The 26,449-nt window shown below is 48.7% G+C and overlaps 4 protein-coding genes and 1 long non-coding RNA gene across 17 annotated transcripts in view; 2 read left to right on the forward strand and 3 right to left on the reverse strand.

The window, feature by feature from the left end:
* DIAPH1 (diaphanous related formin 1) overlaps window positions 1-784 on the reverse strand; it is a 98,089-nt gene extending 97,305 nt beyond the window's left edge. The window contains exon 1 of the mRNA XM_077897611.1: window positions 602-784. Within this exon, the coding sequence (XP_077753737.1) occupies window positions 602-718 (117 nt within the window). The 5' untranslated portion in view covers window positions 719-784. The remainder of the gene's footprint in view (window positions 1-601) is intronic.
* On the forward strand, window positions 1-7,545 carry LOC144314011 (uncharacterized). The gene is made up of 3 exons (XR_013379651.1): window positions 1-247; window positions 1,582-1,675; window positions 6,187-7,545. It is a non-coding gene; the product is annotated as an uncharacterized LOC144314011 (long non-coding RNA).
* HDAC3 (histone deacetylase 3) lies at window positions 2,681-17,560 on the reverse strand. 3 transcript variants are annotated; one of them, XM_077897603.1, is made up of 15 exons: window positions 17,540-17,560; window positions 16,885-16,967; window positions 15,387-15,529; window positions 10,621-10,702; window positions 10,434-10,490; window positions 10,258-10,313; window positions 9,740-9,873; window positions 9,133-9,213; window positions 8,674-8,747; window positions 8,445-8,509; window positions 7,222-7,311; window positions 7,030-7,088; window positions 6,663-6,742; window positions 6,226-6,383; window positions 2,681-3,334 (listed from the first exon to the last, which is right to left on the reverse strand). In XM_077897603.1, the coding sequence occupies exons 1-15, from the start codon at window positions 17,550-17,552 to the stop codon at window positions 3,265-3,267; spliced, it is 1,245 nt and encodes a 414-aa protein (XP_077753729.1). In that variant the 5' UTR covers window positions 17,553-17,560; the 3' UTR covers window positions 2,681-3,264. The 3 variants fall into 3 exon arrangements, with proteins under 3 accessions (XP_077753729.1, XP_077753728.1, XP_077753730.1); XM_077897602.1 differs by lacking the exon at window positions 17,540-17,560 and adding an exon at window positions 17,074-17,229; XM_077897604.1 differs by lacking the exon at window positions 17,540-17,560 and adding an exon at window positions 17,054-17,178.
* RELL2 (RELT like 2) lies at window positions 17,277-22,993 on the forward strand. 7 transcript variants are annotated; one of them, XR_013379641.1, is made up of 9 exons: window positions 17,277-18,133; window positions 18,298-18,433; window positions 19,174-19,239; window positions 19,340-19,406; window positions 19,842-20,027; window positions 20,288-20,663; window positions 20,790-20,823; window positions 21,834-21,906; window positions 22,975-22,993. XR_013379641.1 is itself a non-coding variant. In XM_077897609.1 (9 exons), exons 3-8 carry the CDS (start codon window positions 18,595-18,597, stop codon window positions 20,820-20,822), a joined length of 912 nt encoding a protein of 303 aa, XP_077753735.1. In that variant the 5' UTR covers window positions 17,286-18,114; window positions 18,298-18,433; window positions 18,532-18,594; the 3' UTR covers window position 20,823; window positions 21,059-21,464. The 7 variants fall into 7 exon arrangements, 5 of the variants coding, with proteins under 5 accessions (XP_077753733.1, XP_077753732.1, XP_077753735.1 ...); XR_013379640.1 differs by lacking the exon at window positions 22,975-22,993 and adding an exon at window positions 22,032-22,885; XM_077897609.1 differs by lacking the exons at window positions 21,834-21,906; window positions 22,975-22,993 and adding exons at window positions 18,532-18,778; window positions 21,059-21,464 and having other exon boundaries at window positions 17,286-18,114.
* Window positions 19,690-26,449, reverse strand: part of FCHSD1 (FCH and double SH3 domains 1) — an 11,956-nt gene continuing 5,196 nt past the window's right edge. For 2 of the 5 annotated variants that reach the window (XM_077897599.1, XM_077897598.1), the window contains exons 12-20: window positions 26,204-26,308; window positions 25,900-26,061; window positions 24,683-24,811; window positions 24,521-24,604; window positions 24,229-24,346; window positions 23,891-24,111; window positions 22,998-23,085; window positions 22,092-22,147; window positions 19,690-21,968 (exon numbers count right to left, since the gene is read on the reverse strand). In XM_077897599.1, the coding sequence (XP_077753725.1) occupies window positions 21,903-21,968; window positions 22,092-22,147; window positions 22,998-23,085; window positions 23,891-24,111; window positions 24,229-24,346; window positions 24,521-24,604; window positions 24,683-24,811; window positions 25,900-26,061; window positions 26,204-26,308 (1,029 nt within the window). In that variant the 3' untranslated portion in view covers window positions 19,690-21,902. The other 3 variants (XR_013379637.1, XM_077897600.1, XM_077897601.1) reach the window with 3 other exon arrangements.

Consider the following 26,449-nt stretch of genomic DNA (forward strand, 5'->3'; position numbering starts at 1 on the left):
AAGGCAGGGCCCAAGTCAGGTAACATTCCAGAGGGGAAGGATTATCAGGTGACACCGGGCTGAGGGCCCAGAGCCCGGGCTAGGAGAGAGGAAAGTTAGCAGGTGAAAGGGATCAATCTTGAGAAGGAAGTGACCTTTAGAAGAAGCAAATAAGAGGATACCAAAAAAGGGGGGTGGGGGGAATAAGGGTAATAGGGAAAATGGACTCAGAAAAGCACGGAGGACAAGGTAGAGAAGGCGTGTGCGGGTAAGAGAGGAAGAAGAAAGGAAGTGGGGCTGAGAGGGAAAGGATGGGGCTAAGACCCGCCGGGCTATGGGGGCGGAGGGCAGAGCGTGCGGGCCAGGCGGGCGGCCCGGGGGTGGTGAAGGAAGCCCGAGGCTGCCGGGGCCAGAGCCGGGCGGGACTTCGGGGCTCCCCGAGATCCCGGAGGGGTAGGATGTCGTTCTGTGGGGCCCGGGACCTAGCAAACCCAGGAAGAGAGGCGCGGGGGCGGCTCCCTGGAGACGGGCGTGCACCCCTGGGGCCAACTGTGGGGGTCTCTGCGGACCGGAGGGCGGTTACGGGGCCAGCCTGAGGGAACCGGGTGGGAGGGACACTCACAAATTTCTTGGATTTGCCGCCGTCGCCGCCCGCCGCAGGCAGCTCGTCCGGGCTCCGGCCTTTCTTCTTGTCCCGGGTCCCGCGGCCGGGACCCTGGCCCCCGCCAAGCGGCTCCATGTCCAGGTCCGCGCTGCCAGATGACCCCGCGCCTACCCCGCTCCCGCCCGGTAGCTCCCAACCCGCCGCCGCCGCCGCCGCCGCCGCCGCAGCAGCCCAGCAGCTCCTCAGCCCGCCGCCGCGCCCCGCCTCATTAGTATGCCGGGCTGCGCGCGCCTCATGAATATACAACGGCGACGCCTCGCTCCCGCCCTCCTGCCCCACTTCCGCCCGGACCCGCAGCTCCTACCAATGGGGGAAGGGAGGGGGTGGAGGGAAGGCGCGGAAGCAAGCTACCTGCCCGGCGGGCCTAACCATTCGGACCCACGTTGGGGGGTGGTGTGTGGGCGGGGCGGCTCTGAGGCCTCAACTGGGAATGGCGCCACCTGGCGGTCTGCGCGGCGCAGGTCTCCCCGCTCCTGTGCAGTGCCCACGTGGCTGTAAAGCCCAGACCCTCTCACACCCCGGACCAGGGTATTATCTGAACCAAAAGCCAAGAAAGAGTGTCATCTTGGACGAAAATCCAGTGCGAGTCTTTCAAGGATAATACAGTTTTTATGTGCATAATATCAGTGAAGCATATGAAAAAATTTGAAAGCCACAGCTGTCATTTATTAAAAGCTATGTGACAAGCAAGTGCTAGACTGGAGCTCAACTAACCCTGGAGTTACATTATCTAGTTTTGAATAGCAGGTCTGCCATTTTCTGGTTGTGTTTTTTAATCTGAAAAACCAGTTATTGCTAATATGTGACTACACAGTAATAATAATTACCATTTACCATGCACTTGGTCTAAGCCCGGCACTAAGTAAAACTCTTGTTTTTCCTCACTGAAGCCTCACATTGTCATGTGATCGATGGCATGTGATCTCGCCATTTCACAGGTAGAAAATTTGGACTTTTGAGAGTTAACGCGACTTACCCAAGGACATAAAGTGACTTGCCCAAGGACATAAATGGCAAAAAATTTGAACCCAGGTAAGCCTGGAAGTCCTATGTTTGACCAGGATTTCCTACTGACAGAAACCAAACCTGAGTGAAAAGAGGTGTTCTCCAAGAGTATTTGCTTGACCAGCTCGATTTCTCCCTCAGTAATTTCATCGATTCCCAGGTACATCTGTTCCTCCTGTGAAAAGTTATGGAGCACCCAGTAGACCCTCAAAGTATGGACTGAATTATCTTACCCACAGCTGGAAAAAAATTTCAAATATATGTTCCTGGAGGGTAGTCAGTGGCTCATCATCTCTGACACCCCAGTGCTCAGTCTAGGACCTGGGATATTATAGGGACTCTCCAACAGTGGCTGGCTTATAAATTTGTCCTTCATCTCTTGTGTTCCACTTTGTAATTGCCTGGTGGAAAGTTGCAAAGAACTGTCCAGCCCACATTTCAAACTCAAATTTGTCAAAAACAGTTCAAAAGCTACTTACTTTCTAAAATAGTTTACTAACAAACAGGTTCAAAGCATAGAAGGAGTGATCCATTTATTCTTCTTCTTTAGCATACTATTATCTACATCCACTGTAACATTTACCTCACTCCTTACTAGATTGTAGAACTCCTCCATGGAAAGGTCCACTTTTGTGGCTACTAAAGCATCTACCATCACTTGTCATGTAGACAGTTAAGATAATGAGCACCTACTTATGTCTGGCACTGTGCTAAGTACTTGACATGTTATATCCCAGTATATCTTCATCAACTAGCATCACACCATTTCAAACACCCAGGTTCCAAAACCTGAAGTCATCTTCTACTCCCCCTCTTAAGCCAGTAATCCCAGGTTTGTCTCTTAACCAGAATACTCTATTCACTCCTTATATATGAGTAACATAATCCATGTAGAAATGCATACACAGGGCCTAACATAAGTGAATGAATGTTAACTATGATTTTTATTATATACAGCATCAGACCCCTTCCTTTTTCCTTCATATATAGTCAGCGAGCAAGAATTAAGAATATTCCCAGGAAGGCAAAAGGTACAAAAAATACCAACTTGGTTTATTGGATAAAAACAGTGGTAAAATGGACATAAAGCCAAAAGTTAGAACAGGACATTTTCACATCCTACCCGGACTCAAAACCGTAATTTCCATCATCTGGGGTTAAGGTGTTAGGGAGCCAGAGCCCCCTAAAATCCCTCACTCTTCACCTTCACTGGAAACAAGGCCTGCAATAGGAGAACCCAGGAAAGGAGAAAATCAGAGACAATGTCAGCCCTGTCTATACCTTCATCCCTAAAAGTCTCTGGGTTGGAGGGAAGCAGGGAAGGAGTAAGGGGGCCAAAATGGCTGGGACAGGCCTCTAGGGCCCATTGCCCAAGATGTCCTAGAGGAAGTCATCCTTGTCCCCATCCAGTCCCCGATAGTACCATCGTCAGGCCTTGCAAAGAAGAGGAAAGGGGATAGTTGGTTCAAAAACCAGATGTGGTCTCCAAACCGTTTTCTGGCGCCAGTAAAAGCCCAGAAGGTGACCATCCAGGGCTGGAGGTGCCACACCTTTTCCCTCCTGCCCAAACAAGAAGTAAAAAGGAGTTCCTTGGGACACAGCAAGCCCAGCTGCTCTTAAATCTCCACATCACTTTCCTTATCGTTGTCATGGTCTCCATCATAGAACTCGTTGGGTGCCTCTGGCCTGCAAAGCAAGGGAGAGGAATCAGGGTCCTATTCTCTAAGACACAGGTACCCCCTCTGGAGCCACTTCTTAGGCCCCTTCTGTCAAAGAACCATTCCTCTCCTGTTGGCAGATACTGGTGGCTATCTATCCCATTCATTCATGCAGTCAATAGATGGAGACATTACTCTGTGCTAGCCACCATCATAAGTCACAGCAGTACAGTAGAGAGTAAGTTGGCTAAAATTTCTGCCTATCCTCAAAAAACTTACCGGATAAACAAGACTGACAACAACAAAGTAAATAAATAAAGATAATTTCGCATGGTGGAAAGTGCTCTGACACAATGAAATAAAGGGATGTGACTGAGAGTGAAGAGAGGAAAACGGTTAATTGCAGGCAGAATTATTAGAGACAGCTGTTCTAGGAAGGTAAGACTTCAAGTCTGAGAAGGGGCTGGCCAAGCAGAGATCTTAGGAAGCCCATTCCAAGCTAGTACAAGAGTTATCAGGCAGAGGGAGACTGATGTATTCGAGGAAGAGCACCAAGGGAGCAGTGTGCAGGGAAGGGAGTTGTTACAGATAAGACCGTGGACGTAAGTAAGCACCTGCATGTCTTTTAAAGCCATGCTCAGAGAATCGGGTTTTGTTCTAAGAGCAGTGGAAAGAAGAGTTGTAAGCCGGGGAGTGAGTGAAGGGATGTGAAAGCAGCACAGGGACTGTAAGTACTCAATACTGCTTTCTTTCTTTTTGGGAAACTCTTCTTTGGCAGAACACGAATAACTGAAAACTGAATTACCTTGACCCCAGGTAATAACTGAGAAAGACGGGAGAAAGTCAACAAAGAAAAGTTGGGGAACAAAGTTAGGAAAGGCCCTGCCTGGTAAGCAATGTCTCAGTTACCTCTGAGTGCATCAGGCGCGCAGGTGTGGAGTCACAGACTCAGGTTTAACTCTCAGCCCTGATATTTAACTAGCCGTGGGACCTGTGGCACGTTACTTAACCTGTCTGAGCCTTAGATTCCTCCTCTTGTAATTTAAGGCTAACAGCCACCTCTCAGGGGTGTCTGATGATACCAGAATGATGACATGATGGCATGTCTTAATATAAAGCATTTAGTATTGAGTTTGGTGCTTAGCAAACCCACAAAGTCAGTAACTCCTATTATTAGTACTCTGCAAGTGATATGCAAGCTGGAGCTATAGGCGTCAAAGAACAGGAACTTGGTGGGTGGTCTGACAGTGAGGGAGGGCTGAGGGAGGGCTTAGGACAGGAAGAGGCCTGAGGCTTCTGCTGGCTGTTGGGAGGGGGTAGTATTATACAGACACTAGGCCCAGATACCAGCCTAGAACCAGAGACAAAAAAGCCTAACTTTGCCTAAAAGAGTAACTTAAAACAAGTTTTTAAGAAAATCAATTTCTAGAAGTCAAGCCTCAGAGACCTGGAAAAGTTGACAAGGAGGTGATAACGTTAAAAAGGAATCCTTAAGCCAGATATTCATATATTTCATCAACCAGGAGTGGGAGTAAGGGGGTGTTCATGGAGGAGAGGAGTGGACTGGTCCCAAAAGTCCAAGTCTGTAAAGCCCAGGTCTAAAGGAGCGATGTAGAAGCTGATCTCTAAGACAAAGAAGCAGATTCTGGAAGGGACTGAGAAGGCCATCAGACTCTGCAGCAGAGCCAGCTCAAACCTCTAACACTGCGTGGGAGGTACAAGTGTCCAGCTGTGGTTAGCCCTCAGTCATATAAGGATATCTGTTCTCCATTAAGTGCATCTGTTTCTCCACTTCTGGGTTCTGCTGTCTTTTCCCTTCATTTTTCAGAAAAGCCAATTCTGGGATGAAAAAAACACAACTCTATCCTAATCTCTTTTTTTCCCTTATTCAATGCATCTGTAAATATTTTAGTATGTATCTCAGAAAGATAAAAATGTAAAAAAAATAATAAAAAATAAAAAATAGCCATAGTGTAATTGTTACATCTGAAAAAATGAACAAAGGAAATAAACCAAAGGGCCTTAGAGAGCAGTATACAACCAGTGACCTGTATAGCTCTGAACCTGGAAGGAGCAAATAAAATGCTATAAGGATTATAAACTATTTTTTGGAAGATTTTTTGGAAGGCAATTTGGTAGCAGATACAAAAAATTTTAGTGCACACAATCTTTGACCTAAGCAGCAACAATTCTGGGAATCTAACTTACTCCAACGAGTATGCAAAGATATACACACACACACACACACACACACACACACGCATGCATGCAAGGAGTTCAGTGGCACATTCTTTGTAATGGTGAAAAAATGGGAAATATTATAAATGCCATCAATGGTACTTGGTTAAAATTATGCTATAACCACACAATGCATATAATGGAATATTATACAGCAGATAAAATAATGAAGCAGATCTATATAATTGCATGAAAAGATATACTGTTTACCAAAAAAAAAAAGTTGTAAATTGTAGAGCAACCTGTACAAAATGATCCAACTTGCATTTTTAAAAAAAAGATGCACAAACTCTAAGAATGACTGTTTATGTACATTTGTGTTCATATGTGCACGCTGAATATACTATTATAATCTACTGAAAAGTCTATCTGAAAAGATAGAAATCAAACTATCAACAATGGTTACTTTGTGGAACTGGTCTGGGATTGTGTGAATGCAAACTTACCATGTTTTGGTGCTGTTTAAAATTCTGACAATAAATGTTACTTATTAAAAAAAAAAAGTTACTTATTTATGGCACACATATACACAAAGAGTGGGGAATTACAACTGACCAGAGTAGTGACACTAAAGGAAGTAAGCTGGAGACAATTAAGCTCATGCCTTCCAATTTGTTTTTTCCCCTTAACTTCCCTGACAAGCCTGCTGGAAACCCCTGCCCTCAAGTCGCCACCCCAGACCTGCTGTAATTCTCTTCAGGACCTCTCTCCTCTGCATCAGCCTCATCAGTCCTGTCATAGGTCAGGAGGTCCGCAGGCACATCATGAATCTGGACGCTGGGTGCATGGTTCAGCATCTTCAGGTTTTCAAAGATTGTCTGGCGGATCTGGTCCAAATACTGGTTGGGGATTTGGAAAAGAGAGCGAATGATTCCCAGAGCATCTATCCTTCTAGCTGCATTTCACCCTTACCATCCTTGTTCTAATCCCCACCTGATAACTGTCTCTTCTCCCAGCCCCAGTCACCTCTACTTTAACCTGGGCTGCCTCCTAGCTGATAAAAGTGATAGTGATAGCTGAGAACTTCTTTCTGTTCTCTGATTTCTCCAATTTCCCACATCCTGGACCTCTCCTGGCCTCTCCTCGACCCTTGTATTCAGCCTCTCCAAGCTGCTGACCTGGCGTGAGTTCTGATTCTCGATGCGGGTGCTGACATCTGGATGGAGCGTGAAGTCTGGGGCAAAGTACTCGAAGTATTCTAAGCAGGGAAAGGGAGATTAGAAAAGAAGGCATATCAGAGACAGGGAGGTCCCAAGACTTCCCAATCTATTTCCTTCCCATCCCAAACCCCTGCATAATGGCTCTCTAATCTTTTCCCTGCTCTGAACTCAAGAATTTAGTCTGCAGAGCTCCTAGAGTGTCAAATTTCCCATCAGTAATAAAAAAAAAAAAAAAAAAATTAATTCCCATCTGTCTTCAAATCAGGCGTTCCAGGGTCTTCTGAGAATGCCTCCTACTGTGGCAGTATCATGCAGTGGTCCTTACCACTATAGGGAAGCTCCTCACTAATGGCCTCTTCTACCAGCAGTGATGTTTCATATGTCCTGAAACAAAGCAGCAGAGTGGGCTACCTGAGCAAGTGGACTGAAGGGCCTATCCGGCCACATCTCAGGGAGCCCGCAACTCACCAACTCGCATTGGATAAGAAAGAAGAGAAAAATCAGGAAGCATACTCACCAGCAGCGGGCAACATTTCGGACAGTATAGCCACCACCACCTAGCACCAGTAGAGGGATATTGAAGCTCTTGACATATTCGACACATTCTCTGTTAAAAGGAACCAAAGGAATGGCTGGAGGAAGTTATCAAAAGCCAAAGTATAGCTCTCTAGGTATTGCCTGGAAAGGGCACAAGGGAACTAGAAAAGATTCCGTATCTTGATCTAGGTAGTGAAATTCACTGAGTTGTACCCTTGAGATATGTGTACTTTAATATATGTATGTAGGCCTGTGATGGCCCCAGTCCAAATAAAGTCCTGCGTGTGGAGCAAGAAAAAAAAAATATATATATATATATGTATGTTGTGTCTCAGTAAAAATTGAAATGAGGACCTTCCCACCTCCCTCCTGCTCAATACCCATCCTGGCATCTCATTTGTTAACCAACTATTCTCATCAAAGCACCAGCAAGTGCTGTCAGCTCCAGCCTCTAAAATATAACTCAAATCACCTACTTCTCATTGGCCATCTCCACCTAAGCCCAGGTACCACATCTGCTGCCTGGACAACACCAAGGGATTCCTAACTGGCCTTCTCATTTTCACTCCTGTCCCCTACCCCTACCCTAAACCTTCCTCCATTCACCAATCAGAGCAGTAGCTTTATTTTTTTTCTTAAAGATTTTATTTATTTATTCATGAGAGACACAGGGAGAGAGAAAGAGAGAGAGGCAAAGACACAGGCAGAGGGAGAAGCAGGCTCCATGCAGGGAGCCCAATGTGGGACTTGATCCCGGGACCCCAGGATCACACCTGGGCTGAAGGCAGGCACTAAACCACTGAGCCACCCAGGGATGCCCCAAGCAGTAGCTTTAAAACATGAATTGGATCATGTCACTTCCCTGTTTAACATCTTCCAGCAGTTTCCCATCATATCTGAAATGCAATCCAGAATTTTCACCAGGGTCTAACGGCTCTGCACAATCTTACCACTGCCAACTTCTTAGGCCAACCTTACCACACCTCCAGCTTGTGGAGATGGTTTGACATGTGTTCTTGTCTGACTGCTTTTACTTCACATCCTCAGCTACACCAGCTCTCCCATGTCTCAGTGTCTCTCTGCCTGAGAGTGACTCTCTTATTCTTCCTATGGCCCATTCACCAACTACCCCTACCTACTCCATGTACTGAGACCCAAAGCCACTTTGAAAACCTGGGGGCAGAGATGGAGGGCAAGTCTCACCCATGTCCTCGAATGCTGAGGTTGAAGCAGCCCAAACGGTCACAGCCCAGAGAGTCCGCTCCACACTGCAAAAAAGCAAAACCCCAGGCAGCTGCAGGGGGATAACTGACCAGAATGTCCCAGATGTCCTTCACTTCACTTCCCCAATAAACACAAGGGCTATCCTCCTCCCTGCTCTCTTCCCCTAAGCCCAAGCAGAACCCTTTTGAGGAGGCACCTAGAGTATTACCTGGAGCACAATGCACGTGGGTTGGTAGAAGTCCACCACCTGGTTGATAACTGGCTGGAAAAGGTGCTTGTAACCTGGGAGAGGGCCAAAGGTGGGTACCTGGCACCCCAAGGGGATGGGGAGACAGGGAACAAAAGGAAAAAAGGGGTTGAGCAAGCATGTAGCCCAGGGAAAGGGGCAACCCAAAGAACCAAATCAATGGTTCTCAACTTTTGGATGGGGTCCCAGAGCATTCTGAGTGACTAATGAAAGCCAATGACCCTTTTCCCAGAAAAATGCACATACACCTAATATGTTGCATACAATTTCCGGGGGAGGGAGGGGTGGTTAATGGTCCCTCTGAAGGCCATTCATCCTTAAGGACACCTGGCCCAACAGTAGACAATACCAGGCAGAAGAGGTTAATTTAAAGAGAGGAAGAAGGGGCCTAGTAAGCAGGGAAAAGACTTCAATACTTACTCTGGTCATCAATGCCATCCCGCAAGGGCACATTGAGACAGTAGTAACGGCCACTCTCTGCTCCAACTTCATACATATCACCTATAGGGAGGTGGGAGGAGGGGGTAGGAGCCATACACAGGAAGTACCCACAACGCAGCTGCCTTAACTTCAATCTGTACACTGAGGGCCTCTCACTATATCTATGTACCTCCACTGCATGTTCCCTATAGACATTTACTCTCTTGTGGCTTACATTCATTCAACAAATAATCTTTGAGGGCCTACCATGAGCCAACCTGTGCAGTAGATACTGGGGATATAGCAATAGAGAGAATGGATGAAATTAATGAAATCCCACCAAGCTTATATTCTTGGGGGGTGGGCATGATGAAACAAGACAGTAAACAAAACAAAACACTGCAATAAATACAAGCAGCAATGAGTGCTCTGAGAGAAGCAAGCAGTGACATGGGGTAGTAATGGGGAAGGAGGGATTACTCTAACTGTGGTGGTGAGGACACACTTCTCTGAGAAGTCACCTGAGCCAAGACCTGAAGGCTGAGCAGGAGGCTATCACGGTAAAGAGTTGAGGGTGTGAAGGGGATGATCATCCTTATTCCCATACCTGTGCCAGGAAAGAAGTAGTTTCCGTATTTGTGGAAAGAAACTGTCATGACCCGGTCAGTGAGGTAGAACGCTTCCTGAACTCCATCACCATGGTGGATGTCAATATCAATGTAGAGCACCCGAGGGTGGTACCTGGAATGAGAGCCAAGCCAGGGTCTGAGGTAGAAGGGAACCCCAGCAAGAACACCCCCAATTCACACCTCCCAAAACAAGATCTGGAATTACGAAGATTCTACTTAAGCCCAAATCACCTGAAACCTAATACCAGTTCCCTATAGGCAACGCTGGGACTCTTGCCTGGAGGCAGGGACAGGAGAGGGATGTGCAGAGAAGACTGAAATGTGAGTGGGCAGCAGGGAGTCTGCAGCAGAGCAGGGAATAGGTAGTCTGAGTAAAGCACTAAAAACTATGAAGAAGCTAGTGTAGGGGCGGAGGAAAGGGTCAGGGCCAGCATAGTGTAATAGAACTCCTCGGCCATGGGTCTCATATCCCTCCATCTCCTCCCAGGCTACTTACTTGAGCAGCTCCAAGATGCCAATCACAATGTCATTGACATAGCAGAAGCCAGAGGCCTATGGTGAGACAGTGGTCTTACGAAGAGAGTAACAATTCCTCTACCCAGCTGCCCCTGATGTCATCCCGACCACCTATGCTAGGGCACTCATTGTCTCCCCCATCACCTCTTCACTCACCTCAAACTTCTTGGCATGGTGGAGACCACCAGCCCAGTTAATGGCAATATCACAGATCTGAAAAACAAACACCGAGCTCATAGTCCTACTTGCCCACCCCCAAAGCTGGAAGCTCAGGGTCAGGGTTAAGGCCTTGAGCTGGAAGGGCCCATAGGAAAGGGAGAACAGGACTCAGGGCCACAGGCACCTTGTTGTTCAGCTGGGTTGCTCCTTGCAGAGATGCGCCTGTGTAACGAGAACAGAACTCGAAGAGCCCGGGAAACACTGGGCTGCAGGAAAGAGAAGTAAGTCAGAGCCCTTTACCTCTCTCTAGGCCCTTCCTACACCTCTCCCCTGACCCCAAACTCCTCTAACCCCCATTCTTCAATAAACTTCTCCCCAGCCCCTATATGCCTGAGTTATCTGCAAATTTATTCAACAGATATCCAGACCAGGTACCAAGACCTATGTAAGGCATCGGATGGGAAGTAAAAAAGCATTAAATTCTGTCAGGGAGTTTGTATCCTGGTTGGGGAGAAAAGTAGGCAGCTTCTAGGTACTTAAGTACACATGCCAAAAAGGAAATAATTTGAGAGGGAACATAAACTTTATCTTTAAAGATTCTTTTATGGGTATCATATTTTAACACAATGTTCAAAAACATTCTTTAGAGTCATATATTTTTAAGAAAAAGCTGCATTCCTACATACCTGAAATAGTAATAATGATAACCCACAGAAAGCTGTTAAAACAGTTAACATAGTATGTGATACCTAGTATTCTACACATTGATAAATATTAGTTATAAGTATTACCATTTTCTTTTTTTATAAAAAAGAGACGCTTGAAGCCAGATACAAAAGGTTATACACTATAAAGCTCCATTTATATAACACTCTGGAAAAAGCAAAATGTAGGGACAGACCTCGGATCAGTAGTTGCCCAGAGCTAAGCTGGAGAAAAGACATAGACTATAAAAGGGTATAAGGGCCCTTTGTGGGATAATGGAAATAATCTATACTTTGATATATACTGTCAAAACTCTTGGAACTGCAGAACTAAAAAGGGTGAATTTTACTGCATGCAAATTATATCTTCAAAAACTTGACTTATGAAAAAGGATAGGCTTAAAAGATCCTTACTTTTAGGTTTAAAAAAAAAATAGTACACCTGACACATTTGACTGTGAAAAAGAGAACTGTAGAGAATTTTATAGTTTCTCAAAAGTTCTGGAAAGAACTAATGATTGATACCTAGAAAACTAAGCAAATGAAAAAAATGCAATTACCAAGTACAGGAAAAACAAAAAAGTGTACAAGTAATAATATTAAGCCACAGTATATTATTTACCTGGGTAGTAAATGAATTTTTCAAAATTTTAACAATGTAAACATACAATACTTATTTAATAAAAATTGTGATACAGCTATATCATGAAGCCGGAAGGGAAGGGTAAGTTGGGGAGATGGTATGAGGAGCCTAAATGCTCATTTCCCAAACTAAGAGCTTTATAGACAATGCTTGAAGTTGAAAAGTGAAAAAATAGCAATACAAGCATATTATGAGACACTATAATAAGGTAGCATGATTTTAGAGCCCAGATTCTAGAGCCAGACTACCTAGGTTCAAGCTTGAGCCTCTAACACCTACCCACGATCATGAGATTGGGCAAGTTACTTAAAGTTTCTGTGTCTAGGTCTCCTCATCTGTGAAAAGGAGCCAATAACAGATCCTGATTCACAGAGATTGATGATATCAAATGACCAAATAGCTGTGAAGCATTTAATATAATACCTGACATGGAGTAGGCATTACGTAGTACTATAGATGATCGGTACCAGTAGTAGATTAGCATCATTGCTTTGAAATCCAAAGATATATATCAGAAAAATCAGCTAAAGGTGCTGAAAGTGGCTGCCTCTGGGAATGGGATTTCTGGGTGAGAGGCACAGATCTGGGACTGCTTTTTTCCCCCATTAAAAGCCTTGCAGGATAATTGGGCTTTTTATATTAGATTAATTAGAAAACAATCAGAAATTAATTAAAAGGGAAAATCCCTGATTGTCACCTGAAATGAGAATGATAAGCATAGCTATAGCTTAAGTTTGATAGCATAACTAATATAGTGCAAAGGGCCCAGTGGTAGTATTCCCTAACTGCACAGAGAATAGTTACAGAGCCCCAGTTGGGTCCTGAGGGCTGATTCTGCATTCCCATACCTGTAAAGTGAGCTCAGAAACAATAGTAGCAGCAATAACAAAAAACCAAGAAATTTCCCAAGATAACATACGACTAAACACCAGATGACTAGAGCAGTGTGTGCAGGGCAGATCTCTGCGCCTGGTGTGGTCAAGAAAGGTTTAGTGGTGTGAAGCTTCAAGGTAGGGTGAAGGCCAGGAAGGCCTTAGAGAGGTTGAATGAGGAACAAAGGGCATTCCAGGAAGGCATCCTGTGCAAGCAGAGGTGTGGGAATAAGCTGGGGAAGGCACTTAATGCCAGCCTAAGAAGCTGGCTTCTACCTTGCAGGTCAGAGTGCTTCCATCAGTAGCATCTTTCAGGAAAAGTGTAGTGTTTAAAAACCAGGGCTCTGGATCTGAATCCTGCCACTTCCACTGATCAGTTTTTTAATTCCGGTTAGTTACCTAAATCTCCTCAAATTTTGGTTTCTTTATGCCTAAATTAAGGCAAAGGATTATTACAGCTCTTACAGGTGTGAGAATGAAGTGGATACCAGCAAACCTCAGCACAGCAGAGTATGCACTCAATAAAAAGTAACTGTTGTAGGAAACTCTACAGAACCAATAGCCTGGTTTCTTCAAGAAATAACTTCAAGGTAGCCACCTTGGTGGCTCAGTCAGTTAACCGTCTGCCTTCAGCTTAGGTCATGATCCCAGGGTCCTGGGATTGAGCCCCACACTGGGCTCCCTGCTCAGCAAAGAGTCAGTACCTCCCTCTCTCTCTGCCCCTACTCCCACTTGTGCTCTCTCTCTCTCACTCACTCACTCTGTCTCTCAAATAAATAAACAAAATCTAAAAAAAAAAAAAAAAAAGAAAGAAATTCAAGGTAGAGAAGGAAACATTACAGATTAAAAGTCTTAAGAGACTTATCAACCAAATACAATGCATGGACTTGGTGTAGACCCTAAATGCATCAACTTAAAAAAAGAAAAAATTAGGAGGCAGTTGGGAGAAATCTGAATACTGACTACATTTATGATGATATTAAAGAATTACTGTTAATTTTTTAGGTGTGATAATGACAGTGTGCATGTGTATTTTTAAGAGTATCATTTAGAGACACCAGTTAAAAAAATCTATCAGTTGAGATTTGCTTTAAAATAATCCGGGGGCAGGCCTGGTGGCCCAGTGGTTTAGCACCGCCTTCAGCCCAGGGCGTGATCCTGGAGACCCGGGGGAATCAAGTCCCATGTTGGGCTCCCTGCATGGAGCCTGCTTCTCCCTCTGCCTGTGTCTCTGCCTCTCTCTGTCTGTCATGAATAAATAAAATCTTTAAAAAAAAATAAATAAATAAATAAAATAAAATAAAATAAAATAAAATAAAATAAAATAAAATAATCTGGGATGGGGACACCTGAGTGGCTCAGCAGTTGAGCAGCTGCCTTTGGCTCAGAGCGTGATCCTGGAGTCCTGGGATTAAGTCCTACATCGGGCTCCCTGCATGGAGCCTGCTTCTCCTTCTGCCTATGTCTCTGCCTCTCTCTGTGTCTCTCATGAATAAATAAATAAAATCTTTAAAAAATAAAATAAAATAATCTGAGATGCAGGGAGATCTAGGTGGCTCAGTTGGTTAAGCACCTGACTCTTGATTCTGGCTCAGGTCATGATCTCAGGGTTGTGAGATCGAGCCTGGCATCAAGCCCCACATCTACCCATGTCCCATAGGGCTCTGCACTGGGCATGAAACCTGCTTAAGATTCTCTCTGTCCCTCTTCCTCTGCCTCCCCCACCCCCACCCCTGTACACTCTCTCTCCTAAAACAAACCAAAAAAAATAACTAAAATAAAATAATCTGGGATGCAGATGAAGTAAGACTGTCCATTGGCTCATAAGGGCTACAGGTGGTGATGGATATATGGGAGTTCACTATGCTATTCTTTCAGAAATATTTGAGTTTCCTAATACAAAGGCTAAAAATAAATTGAATAAATGGTAGCTGTTATGATCACTACATCTTCATGAATATACATGAGAATGTAAGCCAGGATAACGGCTTATCTTTGTTATCTGTTCCCTTCCTCACAGGGCCTAACTCTGAGCCTTCTTTGTATGATAAAGCTCGGTATAAACCTCTCACAATGTAAATCACTCTCTTGCTTTGAGAGCACTTTGATAATTTCCCTCTACTCTAGGGATAAGAGCCCTAATTCATAATAGGGTTATTTACTTTTTACAGGCCCTGCCCCTCTCTTTAGCCACAATTCAGATAATTTTTCTTTTCATTTTCATTCAGTGAATGACCTTTTTTCTGTTCCTCAAGTGAGTGACACACCAACCTCTCACAGACCCTCAGCACATGTTGTCCCTAATACCCACAACATTCCTGACCTCACCTCCTATCCTCCCAACCACATTTCATCTAATTAACCCTGCTCTTTCTTCAGATCTTACCTTAATCTCCATTACTTCCTCTAGGAAGCCTCTACTGATCAGCCCACTCCCAAGATGGGTAATTCCCCATGTATACACTCACAGTCTGCCAGATACCTCTCCTTCACAGGACTTAGCACAACTGTAATATTAAAATTTTGTTGTTGTGTATCATTGCATTGCCAGCACTTAGCACTGGGCCTGGCCTAGAGCAAATGACCAACATTTGCTGAATAACCAAATGAGTAAAATGATGATTCACTGACAAACAGGACCCCATTCATATGTTCCCACTGCTGTCACAAGACCTCACTCAAGTGTTCTCCTTGAAATTCTGGCATTAAAAAATCCCAGTTCTCCCCTCACCAGTCATCGCCCACGTTGAAGGCATTAAGGCTCTTGGTGAAGCCTTGCATATTGGTGGGGCTGACTCTCTGCAAGAAGTCGATGTAGTCCTCAGAATGAAAGCGGCACATGTCATGCTGGGAGGCCTGGTATGGCTTGAAGACCTCGGGATGGAAACATAAGGTGAACCCAGGCAAAGTCAGTCCTATTCATCAGGCTGAGATTCCCCACATTGAACCCAGCTCTGTGGACTATCCAAAAACCACACATCAGCAGTCCCCTCACCCCTCCAATTCTTGTTATTCTATGAAGCAAAGGTCAGTGAAGAAGAGAGGCTCTGATTAGTCAGGTGGGGTACTACAATCAAGCATCCAAAAAACTAATGGGCTTGCCTTCTCCTTCCTACTTCCAGCCCAACCTTTCCCGCCTTCTCAACCTTGAGCCCTTATCCACCTGCCCTGTTCCTTGGATCTCCTATTTTTTTTCCCCCATACTCATCTCTTCCCCCTGGCTCTGATTCCATCCTCTCTCTTCTCTGAATTCTTAATTTTAGAGTTAAATAATATGGGTTATATGACAACTTACTAATTAAAACCCCAGGGTGCCAAGGTGTGAAGCCAGAAATGTATTACCTTTTGAGGGGTTCACATACCTCTTTAGAAATTGGGCAAGAACAAAAAGCTTCTCTCCCGAGATAATATATACACAGGAATATATCAACAAACAATTTCAAGGGATTCAGAGATTCATGCACTAATATCACCTTGGTCTTTTCTATAATTAATTCGCTAGACTGTGCCTCAGCACAAACAGTAGACAACACTCATTCATACTATTGACTAATTCCCCTTGTGACGCATGAGGGCTGAGCTTAACTGTTATAATTGCCTATCACAACTATAAATTCCTATAAATGGGGATTGTCTGTCCCCATGTGCATATGTGGGAGATGGAGGACTGGGTAGCAATTAAATATAACCCTGTGAGGGTATGCTAAGTTGACAAAGAAATTCCCAGAACATCTCCTGCTCTCTTCCATACACACATTTGCACACAGGGCTGCAGTCCCTCCTGGAGCTATAGCTCCTTGGAGGTGGAGAGAGGTGGCAGAGAAGGGGTGAGAATTGCGGTGGGAACACGTCACATCCAGATAAAGTAACCCAGCCCCTCTCTCCTGAAGCCACAGCACTGCCCACATCCTAAGACGCTAGGGAGAAAAACACCTCTGTCTTCAAACCAGCCCCATTCCACCCTAACCACAGGCCAGAGGTTGGTCCACCTGAGGTCAAAAGTGGCCAACCTAAGGTTTGAAAAAGTAACTCCCATTAAGGCGGTGGATCCACCCACCAACACTGGGCATATGGCGGGTGCTCTAGGCTCCTTATATCCAGCCTCCCCAACCCCCAACCCCCACCCCAAGGGTGGGTCGCACCTGGTGCATTCAGGGCAGCCCACCTATATCGTAGGGCCACACAACTCGCCCGCACCCTTAATACCCAGCAGCGACGGCGAGACTCACGATCATTTTCTTATAGAGACCGTAGTGCAGGACCAGACTGTGGGTCAATGCCAAGCGATGGGGCTTCATAGGGTGCCCTGCCCCTGGGGTGGGAGAAGAGAGTTCGTCAGTTCCCGTCGTTGGAGTTGTAGCCCCCGCCTCGAAACCTCCGCGTCCCGAAACCCCTCACCTACAACCTCCTTTCCTCACCGTAGTGGAAGTTCCCCACATCGGGGTCGTAGAAATAGGCCACAGTCTTGGCCATGGTGCCGGCGGGAGCAGGCCCCGCGCCTCCACCACCACCCGCCCGGCCGCCTGCCCCACCCCCGCTCCTACGTGCTGCGTAAGCACGCAGCTTGCCTCTGCGGAACCGGGAAGGTGAGGCCCCGCCTCCCAGGCTACGCCCCCTGCGGAGTTCCGCCCCTCGCTCGGCTTCGCCCTCCCAAGTTCCGGAGCCTGAGCGTCTGGGCTCTACGGAGCACCGGGGGCTTCGGTGCTAGGATGCTAGTCATTTCCTTCCGGCGGGGGTCAAATCCTCGGGAATCTGAGCCGTCTCGTCCATCCACCTGCCCCAAACGGGGCAGGTCTAGGAGACTCGGGGAACCGGCCACGCCGTCCCTCTCGGGTGCAGAAAGCCAACTTCCCCTGCCGGCGGGGAAGATTCCCGGCTACCCACCCGACCGAGGCATCTGAGGGCGGGAGCCGCGCCAAACATGCGGGATAGACCAGTGGAGCGCGCTTTCTTCTGACTGCCTGTCCTCCCCACCCGGACCCAGACTCGGCGCCGCACACTCCCCCGGGGGGGCGGAAGGGGGGCGGCGGGGGACGGCGCAGTCACGCGCGCACCACACTTGCGCTCACAAGCGCGCAAGCCTCTCGCTCTCCGCCTCGCACACCTGCGCTCCGCCCCCTGGTCCCGGGTTGGCGGCTGGCGACTGGCGGAGGCATTTGGGAACCCAGGGCAGCTGCGGCGGCGCCCCCCACCCCCATCTCCATCCCCTTCCCACAGCCGGAGTTGTCCCGAGCCAGCCGCCGCTCGCAACCAGCCCGCATCCCTCTTCATCCTTCCCTCCCCCCGCCTGCCGCGGCACCGGTATCTGCAGCCGGAGCCCGGAGCCGGTGAGGTGGCGAAGGGGGGAGGGGGAGGAAGCAAGGGATGAGCGCCGGGAGGGCGTCGGGGGCCCTGAGCCGGACTAGGACGTCCCTGGAGCCGGAACCCGAGCCGGAGCCGGAGCCAGAACCAAACCACCGGTACCGAGTGGGCCAGGTGGTGAGGATGGGAGGAAGGGAATAGGGTGGCGTCGTGCGGGAATACAGGCAGGGGAGGGGGCTGCCGAGGCCTGGCTCAGGCCCGCGCGGAGGAGGTGCGGACGCTGACTCAGGCGCGATTCTTGCACCGGCCGCCTGAGAATTCCGTCCCGTCTCGCTCTGCAGTGTCCTTGGGAGGGACGGAAGCGCAGGACAAGCTGGAAAGGGGAACGCTCTGGGCGTCGGGGAAGCAGGATCAGGGTCGTGGAAGCGGGCTTGCGCAGCCGCCGTCTGGCACCCCTGCCCCGGACCAGCACCCCTGGCACGGACAGCTCCTTGGTTGGGTAGGGGGAGTGGGGCCGGACCTCAGAGGCTCGTCGGTTTGGGGTCCTGAGGACCGAATTCCTATCCCTCCCCCAGTCCCTAGCTGCAGCCCCCTAACCCCAGGAGGCGCCCTGGCCCGCGCTCGTCCCCCAGGGCCTCATGTCGGAACCACAGCCTGACCTGGAGCCGCCCCAACATGGGCTATACATGCTCTTCCTGCTTGTGCTGGTCTTCTTCCTCATGGGCCTCGTAGGCTTCATGATCTGCCACGTGCTCAAGAAGAAGGGCTACCGCTGCCGCACGTCGAGGGGCTCGGAGCCTGACGATGCCCAGCTCCAGCCCCGTGAGTGAGGAGCCTAGAATCTGGCTCAGTCACCTTTCTCCCATACCCTTCACCCCACACCTCTTTTTGCCTTCCTAGCCAACAGACCCAGGCCAAATCCCAACCAAGCCTTCAAGAGGTTTAATGGTCCTTTCTTGAGTCAGCAAGTGGGATGACACCACCCTGAAAACAATGCTAGAAAAGGCAGCATGGGTGGGAAGTGTCCACTGTTGGTAGTCTTGGGCTCCCACTGACTTTCCCATCTCTTCTGTCCTGGCCCCTGAAATGCTAACATCCAGCATGATGACAAATAGACAAAGGGACATGTCTTGAGCAGTAAGCCACAGAAGCCACCAGGTAATAGCCATCCAAAGCTGACTCATTTCCTGCTTCCCTGTCAACCTCTCATCCTTCAGCTGAGGACGATGACATGAATGAAGACACAGTAGAGAGGATTGTTCGCTGCATCATCCAAAATGAAGGTGGGTGTAGGCTGGCCCTTTACTCTCTCCAACCCCCACTCAACTTTCTCTTGCCCTGACCTCCACCTCCACTGACTCCCTCTTTTCCTTCTCCCCTCAGCCAATGCTGAGGCCTTGAAGGAGATGCTGGGGGACAGTGAAGGAGAAGGGACAGTGCAGCTGTCCAGGTGAGCTGGAAATAAGGGCCAGCATGACTTAGCTTGCCTTGGAGAGTACCCTCTCCTCCAGCACAATCCTTCCCCAATCTCCTCGCATGTCTGGGGCTGGGGGGAAGGCAAAGCTGGCTAACCTATATAGGAAAACAGAAGTTTTGTACAAATCTGAGTCCTTTAAGCCAAACTTCTCATCTGGATATCATCAAGCCTAACATTTATCCCTTGTGCCATCTCTTTGGGTTAAACATTGCTGTCTTTTTAGCAAACAACCCTGGGAAGAAAAACACATGACTGCTAAAACCTTAATATCATGTTTATTCGATAAATACAAGAGTGCCAGGGCCTGAGGAAAGTGAGGCATCTAGGGGTTTAAGAAGTTGAAAGAACAACAGCAAATGGAAAGGAAATGGTAATGTCACTGCTGCCCCCTTCTTCCCTATTGTCCAGCGTGGATGCTACCTCCAGCCTGCAAGATGGAGCCCCTTCCCATCATCACACAGTGCATCTGGGCTCTGCAGCCCCTTGCATCCACTGCAGCCGCAACAAGAGGCCCCCACTTGTCCGTCAGGGACGCTCCAAGGAAGGAAAGAGCCGCCCTCGGCCTGGAGAGACTACCGTGTTCTCTGTAGGCAGGTGGGGATAGAAAGCCCCAGAGAAAGGGAGTTTGAGGTGGGGATCCCCACTTATCAGGCCCCTGACTCCAAAGGTGGGCCCCAGCTCTGTTCTATGAGCTACAGCAGAAGTCAGGCTGTATAATGTGCTCCACAATCTGGGGAGGTTTCCCCCACCGTAGCCCAGAGGGAAGTGGCCAGGAAACCCAGGATGTCCCTGGTTGGAGGGAAGCCTACCAGTCTCTGAGTTGTCCTAAGCCCCAATGTTCCCTCCCTTCTCAGGTTCCGGGTGACACACATTGAGAAGCGCTATGGGCTACATGAGCATCGTGATGGCTCTCCCACGGACAGGAGCTGGGGGTCTGGTGGAGGGCAGGACACAGGGGGTAGTCAGGGGTCTGGGGGAGGGCAGCCCAGGGCAGGGATATCTGCCATTGAGAGTGTGCCCCCTGAGAGGCCACAGCCCCCAGCCCTCGCCAGTCCCCCAGTGCAGAACGGAGGACTCAGAGATGGCAGCCTAGTCCCTTGTGCACTTGAGGGGAACCCTAGAGCCTCTCCAGAGCCACTGCGAGGGGCAGGAGGGAAGGGCCCAAGCCCAAGACTGGCCAGTCAAGAGGCAATTGGACAGCCAAGCAAACTGGACACCTCAGATCACCAGGTATGAAGACATGGGCAGGGCTCTGGTGAGCTCAGCTCCCACTGCCTCCTACCCTGGGTGTGGGAGAGGTATCACTGCTATGACCCACATCCTGTTCTCCCATTGTTGACCACTTCTCTCTCACAGGTGTCCCCACCACGGGGAGCAGGGGGTGTGTGAGGTGAGTCTGCCCCGGCCCCAAGTTGGATAATGTCATCCTCCCATCCCCTACTTAGACTCCCTAAGCCCATTAGCTTGCTGTACTCTGAGGGTTGGCCTTTGCTACAAATTCTTTGGTCTAGTGGTGGGGAGTGGGCATGTGTTCCAGGAGATAGGGAAGGTCCTGCAGCCCTTGGGGAAAAGCTGAGACACATCCTGAATAGAAAGCAAAACTGTTACCCTTCCTCTCCTCCAAGCTTCCTTCTTCATTGTGCTGATGGACTACCAGCTGGCAGGGCCAGGGGGTGGGTGGGCAGGAAGGCCCTCCTCTCCACTGGACTGCACTGCTCCCCAGCTGAGGAACCAGCTCTACTTCCACCTGGAGTTGCATGGTCTCAGGCTGGGGGACCTCGGGAGAAGTCTTCCCCATTCCCACCCCTCAGTCTCTTTCAATTCACCTGCCTGCCAACAGGCCACCTGACCCCTTCCCCATCACCTCACTCCATTTGCTAGAGCGTGGAAGCTGGGAACAGGACCCTGCCCTCGGTGGGCCCTTAAAGCAATAGCACCTTAGGCCCCCTGCCCTCTTGGCACAAGAGGCCCAGGCCCAGGCTTGGGCTTAGTGCCCTTTATTCACTGTCAATAAATCCACTCAGACCATTACAGCTGTTTTGCATACTGGCTCCAGCTCCTTTTGACAGGCCCGCCCCTATCCCAGCTCCCAACCTATGTGGCATGGGTCACAGACACAGTGGGGTGGGTCAAAGAGCCAGGGTGGAGACACGGATGGGCTGGAGCCACTCAAGACTTTGGAAGACGGGTTCCAGCCCCAGATATTTCAGGATATTTCACCACCTTAAAGGTGGGCTAGTGGCAGAAGAAAGAGGGGTTGTTCCAACCCTAAAGAGAGAAGTATGATGGGGGGGGAAAGGAGTGAGTTCCAGCCCCAGAAATGGGGAGAGGGAAAGTTTCTACCCAGGGAGGTGAGAGTGGAAATGGGGGAGACTCCAGCTTTTGGCTTTGTCACTCCAGATCATTGAGAGGGTGGTCTCTGACATCATGGGACAGCAGCATCACTGGGGGATGGCAGTCCCCCTGGCTTCAGGTGAGAGAATCTGGGTGGCCAGGATCCGGAGCTTTAACTGGTGGGGGAGGCGGTGGGCGCATCTGTAGGGAACACAGTCAGTGCTCCAGAACCCTCTTTGGAGCTATCCCTGTCCATTCTCTCAGCCCTGCAGACAAAGCAGGACAAGTAGAATGACATAGTCTCCTCCAAGGGGGGACCCTTACCGGCCTGAGTCGAGGTGCCATCATGTCCAGGGGTGCAGGGCAGCCCAGGTCTTGGTCTGCAAACAAGAACCACAAGTCATTCTTCAGGCTTTGTTTTGTTCATTGCTGCATCTCCAGCACTTAGGAGAGTGGAACTCTGTAAATATTTGATGAATTAACAAATAGTCACTAATCTCAGAGCCATAAAATCCATCAATCCATCCATCCTCTGCACTTATTTGGCACCTGCTGAGAGGGGGAGATGAGATTCACAGCACCCCCATTCCCTATGGCTGTCAGGAACCCAATAGTGAAAAGCCAACAAACAGTGAATGACTGAGTGCTAAATCATTCAAAGTGAACTATAGGTACTGGAGAAGGGGGTGCAGAAGATGTTCAGAGGGACCTCGGGAATCAGGGAGGCTCCATGAAGAAAGTGAAAGTACCAGAAGGTTTTAGAAAAAGTGGACATTCCAAGAAGGAAAATGACACAAACCAAGGTGTTTGCAGTATTCAAGAACATTAAAGGCAGAAGATACATAGTGGGAAAATAATGGGAAATGCTGCCTAATTTGTAAACTAATCATCATGAGAAAATGGCTACTATAGCCATGGTACTACTATGTGCCAGGCACAGTGCTAGGCCCATCTTTCTAGCACATAACAACTCAGGTGAGGTAGGGACCTTTCACCTTACTCTGTAAAGGCCCAGGCAGGTTAAACATCCCACCCCAACCCACACATTGGGAAGTCACAGGCAAAGTCTCAACAATGCACTTGCCTCCCCTCCAAAGCCCAAGCTCTTCTCACCATCATGCTTCTGTGAGCCTGATGGAGGAGGTTCCTGAGGGCAGGAAGAGGAGCCGAGCGTAACCTTTCTTCTCCCCATCTCTTCCCCTTCCAGGGCCCCCAGTACCCTTTACTCACCCACAGGCAGCACAGATGCAAGGGCTCCATCCAAGGCAGAGGTGGGCACAGGAGGTGAGAAGCTAGGAGGAGAAGGGGATGGCAGCATCTGGGAACAAGGGGCACATGGGAGTTATTCCTGGTATATGGGAAGGTCTCACCAGCTTTTCCTCTCCTCTCCTCTTCAATTCCTGTCCTATCACTCCTTGACTGGGAGGGCAGCCAGATGCTTATATCCAGGTGGGGGCTTTAGCTGATACACATTTCAATAGCCAATATGTACTGACGCTATGTCCCAGACATTGCTAGCACTTCACATACCCTAATTCATTCATTCCTCACCACTATCCCATGAGGTAGGGATTTTTATGATTTCTTACCTCGATGAGACTCAGGCTAAGCTATCTATCCAAAGGCATGGAGCCTGTTAGTGGTAGAGTCCCGACTAGAACCTAGCTTTCCAAAAAAAAAAAAAAAAAAAAGAACCTAGCTCTCCTGACTCCCACTTCTAGGCTCTTCCTGCTATATCAGTAGGTACCAATACGACCTCCTGGGGGTTACTGTGCTAAGGACTTTACCCTCATAGCTAAATCATGATAATTGGGCTGCTAAAGTAGGTATTACTACCCCTGGTTTACATATGAAGAAATAAGCTTAGAGGTTATATCACTGCTAAAGGTAATGCAATGGGAATCTGAACTCAGATTTATTTAGCACTAAAGTAGGATCACCAAACTCATGAAGACTGCCTGGGTTTCCTCTTCACTGCCCAGCCAAAGGAGATTGGGAGGTCCAAGACAATATAGGAGGTAAACCGGGAGAAGGAAGGGGGCACTGAGAGGAATATGGGGCCTCCCTGGAGTGGAAGGCTCAATCCAGAGGTGCCTGGGGACCCAGGGAGAAGGAAGCCTCACCTGTTCTGGGTCTGAGAGTTCAGGGGGTCCTGGGGAGCCAAGCAATTCCTCCACTAGCAGGGAGGGGAAAACCCCAACATAGCCCCCAAATTCTCCCCTCCAGAAGCCATCATCCACTCCATCCTGGGCCCGGGGCAGCAGGCGGATAAGCGCCCCCTCAGGGAAGCTCAGCTCCTCTGCACTCTGTCCTGTGTAGCTGTATAGGGCACGGGCCAGGAAAGCTGCAGAAGCCCGAAAGAGATGGTGAGGGGTGCTGATGGGCAGTAGTGCCCCAGGACCATGACATCTCAGGGCCACAACCACTCAAGGTCCCTTGACCCAGAATTTCCCATTCTCACCTGTGGGCTCTGCCCCTGAGGGATTATCGCTGTCGTGGCCACTCTCAGGGAAGGAGAGGTCCGGGAAGTTGAGATACCGCTCAGGGACAAAGCCTACCTCGCCGTGCTGGTTTCGAGCCTATTCACCCAGCAATGTGAACAGATAACAGATTTGCCTCAGCAGTCCATGGCATTAGCGCTCCTCCACAGTTCTAGCTTTGGCTGGCTGGGTCCTTGATAGCCACAGAGAAGTCCTTCCCCCTGACCCTCCCCCCACCCACCACCAAGATCAGAATCAAAGGCCCATACCCACCTTGACCCATTCATCAGCATCTCCTTCTTCTATGACCTCCAGCCACTCGCCCTCTGTGATAGTCAGCTCATCCTCATGTCCTGCCTAGCCCCCACAAGGAAGGATTCAGGACATGGCTGTCTCCTCCCCACTGAGGTCCCCACCCCCATGCCCACCAGGTACCTGATAGCTGAACACCACATGTGCAGGGCAGGGGAGGGGCCTAGTGGCCAAGGCTGTAGGGGCAGGCTCCTCAAAGAGCTCCCCTGTCTCCTCACATTCCTCAAAGTCAGAGAGCTCAGCATCCTCAGCCTGGAGGAAGCAAAGAACAGATAACAGTGTGGAGCTCACTGTTACTTACCAATTTTATCTCCCACTCCTCCATTCTACCCTTAAAGAACACTGGTAGATCACTCCCCAAGGTGATACCACCCATCTGTCCACCATGCACCACAAGCAAAATCACAGAGCAGAGTAATACCAACAATTGAGTGCTTACAGAACTGAGTGCTTACTATGTGCCAGGTACAACATCAAATATCTTATGTATATCACCTCATTTAAACTTCACAATAGGGATCCCTGGGTGGCACAGCGGTTTGGCGCCTGCCTTTGGCCCAGGGCGCGATCCTGGAGACCCAGGATTGAATCCCACATCGGGCTCTCGGTGCATGGAGCCTGCTTCTCCCTCTGCCTATGTCTCTGCCTCTCTCTCTCTCTGTGACTATCATAAATAAATAAAAATTTAAAAAATATATCTTTAAAAAAAATAAACTTCACAATAACCCAGTGATATTTTGCATAACTATATCACCTATCACCTTGTTTTACCTACTTTCAAATTTTTTTTAAAAGACTTTACTTATTTGAGAGCAAGAGCACACACAGGCATATACAGGCATGCACGGGGCGGGGGGGGGGGGCAGGGCAGAGGGAGAAGGAGAGAGACAAGCAGAGTCCACACTAACCATGGAGACTGATGTTGAGGCTCGATCTCAACCTGAGATCATGGATCTAAGCTAAAACTGAGAGTCAAATGCTTACTGATTGAGCCATCCAGCACCCCCACCTTGTTTTACTGAGGAAACTGAGGCTCAGAAAGTCATTTTCCAAGATCACACAGCCAGTAAATGCAGTGGCTGGTACTTGAACCACTTAGAATCCATACTTAGAACCTTAGTTCATAAGGGCCATTCTATATTCATGATAAAAGTTCGTTCAGAACCCTATCTGCTGCAAAATATGCAAAAAATTACACTTAAGTTATTTCATTCCAGCCTCAAGACAACATCTTTGACATAGGAATGTTGTGATTCCCATTTTATAAGGTCTGCTCTCCTCTGGGAGTTCTACCCTTTACCCTCCTGTGTGTAGAGGGGTAAGGAGCAAAGGGCACTCACCGTGGGAGAGAGGTCCCTCTGGGAGAGGCGGGCCTCACTAAGACGTCGCTCCTGCTCCACCTCATCCTGAGCCTGAGTCATGGCTGGCTTCAGCCAGTGCTGTACATCTAGGCCAGCTCCTTGTAGCAGAGCCAGCCGGGCAGCTCCCTTCACCTGGCTCACCTGGCATGGGGAAGAGAAATCAATCAAGGCTACAGATGGGCCTGCCTTTGGGCAGTGAGTGGAGCCACCCCAAACATGTCCACCTTCTACCTCCAGCCTCCCTGCTCCCCACCAAGCAGATAGAATAGAGGCTATGCCTCACCTGTGCCCGCCGGATGCTTTCCTTCACTTCCTGTAGCCGCTGTTCTATACCTGGGGCCTCCCGCTCTGGAGCCTGCTGTCGCCTCTGCTCCAGCCGCTGCAACACCTGGTTGGAAAGGCAGAGAACAAGGGTGGGTAGAAATACTCTGCGGGACAACTTACTATGGATCTGGCACTTTGCTACTTGCTTCACATGTCATTTAATCTTCCTCATGAGGTGGGTAGTATTATTAGCCCCACTTTAGTG

The sequence above is a fragment of the Canis aureus genome, chromosome 5, assembly GCF_053574225.1.
Source record: "Canis aureus isolate CA01 chromosome 5, VMU_Caureus_v.1.0, whole genome shotgun sequence".
NCBI classification, from domain to species: Eukaryota; Metazoa; Chordata; class Mammalia; order Carnivora; family Canidae; genus Canis; species Canis aureus.